The sequence below is a fragment of the Phyllobates terribilis genome, unplaced genomic scaffold (assembly GCF_046119375.1).
Source record: "Phyllobates terribilis strain yellow unplaced genomic scaffold, ASM4611937v1 Scaffold_5__5_contigs__length_657084704, whole genome shotgun sequence".
Taxonomy (NCBI): domain Eukaryota; kingdom Metazoa; phylum Chordata; class Amphibia; order Anura; family Dendrobatidae; genus Phyllobates; species Phyllobates terribilis.
This window is the reverse complement of record NW_027362765.1, coordinates 35,567,789-35,573,788: the sequence shown is the minus strand read 5'-3', so window position 1 is coordinate 35,573,788 and position 6,000 is coordinate 35,567,789. Positions and strand designations below refer to the sequence as shown.

The 6,000-nt window shown below is 39.3% G+C and overlaps 1 protein-coding gene across 1 annotated transcript in view; it reads right to left on the bottom strand.

Moving 5' to 3' along the window:
• Nucleotides 1–742: 742 nt before the first annotated feature.
• The window catches only part of LOC141271414 (uncharacterized), a 69,814-nt gene continuing 64,556 nt past the window's right edge, over nt 743–6,000 (bottom strand). Inside the window, exon 15 of the mRNA XM_073681496.1 lies at nt 743–1,932. Coding sequence (XP_073537597.1) covers nt 947–1,932 — 986 coding nt within the window. The 3' untranslated portion in view covers nt 743–946. The remainder of the gene's footprint in view (nt 1,933–6,000) is intronic.

Genomic DNA, 6,000 nt, shown 5'->3' with positions numbered 1-6,000 from the left:
ACCACCGTGTCTTTGTGCGACGCAGAAAAGGTGAACGGATGGACTCTACATGCCTGGTTCCCACCGTGAAGCATGGAGGAAGAGGTGTGATGGTGTGGGGGTGCTTTGCTGGTGACACTGTTGGGGATTTATTCAAAATTGAAGGCATACTGAATCAGCATGGCTACCATAGCATCTTGCAGCGGCATGCTATTCCATCCGGTTTGCGTTTAGTTGGACCATCATTTACTTTTCAACAGGACAATGACCCCAAACACACCTCCAGGCTGTGTAAGGGCTATTTGACCAAGAAGGAGAGTGATGGGGTGCTACACCAGATGACCTGGCCTCCAGTCACCAGACCTGAACCCAATCGAGATGGTTGGGGGTGAGCTGGACCGCAGAGTGAAGGCAAAAGGGCCAACAAGTGCTAAGCATCTCTGGGAACTCCTTCAAGATTGTTGGAAGACCATTTCCGATGACTACCTCTTGAAGCTCATCAAGAGAATGCCAAGAGTGTGCAAAGCAGTTATCAAAGCAAAAGGTGGCTACTTTGAAGAACCTAGAATAAAAGACATATTTTCAGCTGTTTCACACTTTTTTGTTAAGCATATAATTCCACATGTGTTAATTCATAGATTTCATGCTTTCAATGTGAATGTACAATTTTCAAAGTCATGAAAATACCGAAAAATCTTTAAATGAGAAGGTGTGTCCAAACTTTTGGTCTGTACTGTATATATATATATATATATATATATATATATATATATATATATATATATATATAATATATTCAGGCTTGAAGTATGCCCAGCATCTCAGCCTGCTCAATAGACCTAGTGTGCACATGTTTTGTACATGTACAGAGGATGTCACCAAGGGGATAAGAATAGTTGTTGAGGAATTGTGGGGTGTGAACTAGACAAATTGCCAGAGTAAAACATGTTCCTGGACATAAAAATGACTACCTTGTGTGACTTCTCTGATGCATAATGAGATCTATTTTAGCCCTATAACATTTCCCACATTCTGAACATGAATACGGCTTCTCCCCTGTGTGACTTTTCTGATGTATCACAAGATTTGACTTCTGAATAAAGCATTTCCCACATGTTGTACATGAAAATGGCTTCTCCCCTGTGTGAGTTCTCTGATGTGTAGCAAGATTTGAATTATTTGTAAAAGATTTCCCACATTCTCTACATGAAAATGGCTTCTCCCCTGTGTGAGTTCTCATGTGTTTAACAAGAATTGATTTCTGCTTAAAATATTTTCTACACTCTGAACATGAAAATGGCTTCTCCTCTGTATGTCTTCTCTGATGTATAAGAAGAACTGATTTCTGATTAAAACATTTCCCACATTCTAAACATAGAAATGGCTTCTCCCCTGTGTGACTTCTCTGATGTGCAACAAGATTTGATTTATCTGCAAAACATTTCCCACATTCAGAACATGAATATGGTTTCTCCCCTGTGTGAGTTCTTTTATGTATAGCAAGATGTGATTTCTGTTTAAAATATTTCCCACATTCTGAACATGAAAATGGTTTCTCTCCTGTGTGACTTCTCTGATGTCTAACAAGATCTGATTTTTGGTAAAAACATTTTCCACAATCTAAACATGAAAATGGCTTGTCCCCTGTATGACTTCTCTGATGTCTAACAAGATCTGATTTCTTGTTAAAATATTTCTTACACTCTGAACATGAAAATTGCTTATCCCTTGTGTGAGCTGTTTGATTTTTAAAACTTGGTTCTTTAACAGTCCGTAATGAATCAGATGATGGAATTTGTTTAAAAGGCTGAGATGATATATCTTTGGTGTGAAGGACGGAGGTTATATCTGGGATCATGACATGCTCTTTGAATGTATTTTGATTGACACCAAGGGCATCTAATTTCAATATTGAAGATGTCAGTTGTCCCTCTGATGTTCTGCTGCAATCATCTGCCAAGAATAAAATAAATAATATTTTAATAAATGAAACTTAAAAATTGTTTTTTTTACATTTTTATATAAAATGTCCATATAAATTGCAACTCATGTATCACAATTAAATTATTCACTAACTTTACTAGGCTAAATACACAATGCATTGAGCAGTGGGTTAGATGGCTTCCATCCAGGGATTTTTGTGCCCCTGTGAACAGACACCCTCATAAAAAAACATAAACAGACAATTTGAACTCAGTTTGTCTCACAGTAATGAATGGCTCTAGCAAGTGGCACTGGTGGGTCTCATTTTCTAAGGATTCAAACAGAAGCCTCAGATGGAAGCCATCAAACCCGCAGACCTCAGAACAAGGACTAGTGGATCATGATGTTAGGCCACCAGGCTAGTCTCTAGCAGTTTTTTTTACTACTAGGGAAACTGGCAACTTCATAAGTTCATGGTTCAGTGATCCTGTCACCACTATTTCTTATGAAATGCTCATTGTCAAATGTAACAATGTTTTGAACTTTGGCTTTCAGACTCCATATCTCATCATACACTACTGCTTCAAAGGTGACACTACCATCATTTTATAGACAATCATCTTGACTATCTCATACATAAATTTGACTTGCAGCTATTTAGCATATTAGTTATGCAGATTCTTGTCATGTCACTACATTGTAAATGTTTTGCTCCTGGTGGTGGATAAATCTTTTTCTTCCTGTATACTATAAAAGACAACCTGTTCTCACATTCCCTAATAGCGCAGTGTCGTATTCAGTTGATTCCCAAGCGAAAGGTCACTGGTTTGAATTGAGGTGCAGCCATGAAGAAGATTTCCCAAGAAAAGAGAAACCACATGGTTTAGTCAGTGCTAAATGTCGTGTCTGTCTCATACAGTGGGTATGGAAAGTATTCAGACCCTTTTAAATTTTTCACTCTTTGTTTCATTGCAGCCATTTGGTAAATTCTAAAAAGTTTTTTTTTTCTCATTTAAGTACACTCTGCACCCCATCTTGACTGAAAAAAACAAATATAGATTTTTTTTCAAATTTATTAAAAAAGAAAAACTGACATATCACATGGTCATAAGTATTCAGATCCTTTGCTCAGACACTCATATTTAAGTCACATGCTGTCCATTTCCTTGTGATCCTCCTTGAGATGGCTCTACTCCTTCATTGGAGTCCAGCTGTGTTTAATTAAACTGATAGGACTTGATTTGGAAAGGCACACACCTGTCTATATAAGACCTCACAGCTCACAGTGCATGTCAGACCAAATGAGAATCATAAGCTCAAAGGAACAGCCCAAGGAGCTCAGACAGAATTGTGGCAAGGCACAGATCTGACCAAGGTTACAAAAGAATTTCTGCATTACTCAAGGTTCCTAAGAGCACAGTTGCCTCCATAATCCTTAAATGGAAGAAGCTTGGGACCACCAGAAGTCTTCCTAGACCTGGCCGTCCAGCCAAACTGAGCAATCGTGGGAGAAGAGCCTTGGTGAGAGAGGTAATTAAGAACCCCAAGATCACTGGCTGCACTTCAGAGATGCAGTAGGGAGATGGGAGAAAGTTCCACATAGTCAACTATCACTGCAGCCCTCCACCAGTCGAGCCTTTATGGCAGAGTGGCCTGACGGAAGCCTCTCCTCAGAGCAAGACATATGAAAGCCCGCATAGAGTTTGCTCAAAAACACATGAAGGACTCCCAGACTATGAGAAATAAGATTCTCTGGTCTGATGAGATGAAGATAGAACTTTTTGGTGATAATTCTAAGCGGTATGTGTGGAAAAAAACAGGCACTGCTAATCACCTGCCCAATACAATCCCAACAGTGAAACATAGTGGTGGCAGCATCATGCTATGGGGGTGTTTTTCAGTTGCAAGGATAGGACGACTGGTTGCAATTGAAGGAAACATGAATGCGGCCAAGTACAGAGATATCCTGGATGAAAACCTCTTCCAGAGTGCTCTGGACCCAGGGCTGTGGAGTCGGTAAGCCACAGTTGCGACTCCGACTCCGGCTCCGACTCCTTCATAAATGGCCAATTCGTAACAATAAATTTACTGTTGTAAAATATTAACATCGTGCTTATTCAGTTTCTCACCATCATATAAGTAATCAGACCACTTAGAGTAAAAACTATATTTATTAGAATACAATTAGAATATAGCAAATAACTTTTATAAACTCTTGTAAGTAAATATGCAATAAACACTGTTATGCAGTTAATAAGAAGAAATCTATAAATTTGTCCTCAGAAAAAGTATTGCCTCTGTCAGATCCTCCTTCATGGATGCCCTCAAATCTGATCTAATTATTTTGAGAGCAGAGAACAACCTCTCTACACTAACTTGGGTTGGTGGCAAAGCAGTAACCACTCGGGCAACATCTCTGACAATGTCAGGATACAGAGGAATCGCTTGTTGCACTGTTATTTTTGATGAACGGTCAAATTTCTCAATTTCTTTTAGTGCACATGAAAAATTCTGCTGAAATGTACTGGCTGTGTTCTTTTATGGGGATGACTCTTCTTCTATGAGGGAACGCTTTGCACGGTCCTTGTGATCCAAATATTTTTCGAAATTAAATTCTTCATCAGTTGATGATGAGGGTGAAGATGTGGCAGGACGACCAAATTCTTCTTGTTCCTCCTGACTGTTCTGCAACCCTTTCATCCTTACTGCTATTTCAAACAGAGCTTCTTTTCCTTTAGTTAGCTGTTGATCATCTAGAAGAATCCGATGCATAGGGTCTACATAAACAGCTGCCAAAAGAATGTTATTTTGTAATAGTAGCTCCTCTCTCCGTTTCATTGATGTAGCAATGCCACTTGCAATTAACCCTCCTCTTTTGGACAGGCAAAACATCAGGTTCTTCTACTCCTTTAAGAAAATACCTGGAGTTAAGTCCTCTGCTTGTAAATTTTTAGTCACTGTAAATGGGTGCTCTAGCAATTTTTCCAGCTCAGTCTCCTGATTCCACTGACTTTCATTTAGCGTCAGTTGAGGGTTAGCCATGTCTGCAAGAAAGGTTTTCAGTTCAACCAAGCGCTGAATCATTAAGTAAGTACTGCCCCATCGTGTGGCTTGATCAATAATTGCCCCTTTTCCAGCACGTCTCTTCAAAATTGAGTCAACTTTAGGGGTTCTGGCAACAGTAGCCAATTTTCTCACCTTGCCAATCAGTGCAGCAGCATGTCCTTCTTGCAGACTGTCTCTTATAGCCAGCTGTAGCGTATGCAAAACACAGCGCATGTGATGAATGAAAGAACGTATTGACACAGTTTCAACAAGATCATCTAAACTATCATGTTGCTGTTCATCTGAAGCAACTTCAGTTTGCTCCTCAGTTACAAAACTGTGTTCCTCTATTTCAAACATTTCTGTGTCTGTGGACCCAGAATGTTCTTCTAGCTGCTGGTCACCATCATTACTCTCATTCATTAGCTTAATAGTACTTATCATATTTGAAGCATTGTCAGTTACGACAGAAAGAACTTGCTCTTTTTTAAGTTCATAGTCTTGCACAACCTTTTCCACCAAGACCTGGAGAAACTCACTGGTGTGATGAGCTTTGGTGTCTTTTACTGCCAATGTCTTGGTAACTATTTCATTTTTGTCACAAACAAATCGGACATTGATGGCAAAATAGTTCACTCTGTGACGTGTGCAGGCATCCATTTTAAGAAACAGAAAGAGTCCCTTGAGAGTTTTTTTAAGTTCTTCCTTTTGTTTAAAAACTTCTTCGATTACTAATTTTCTAATACTCTCTCTCTCCAGAGAAACACCAAGCTTGCGGGCCATTTCCCCATTCAGACACATAAAAGCTAGTCGTGAAAATAATGAAATAGGCACACTATCCTTTACAACAAGCTCTATGATCTGATTTTTAAATGTATCTACTGTCATTGTCACAGTAACTTTGTCACTGACAAAATATCTTGCAACTGATGGCTGCAAAGTTCTCTGCTCCTTTGTTTGGCTGGAAGAGCTTGGCACTGGTTCATTGGTTTGGATGCAGTCTTTCTCATCCACTGCTTTCAGTACTTCTGGATGAAAGCGCTGTAAATATCT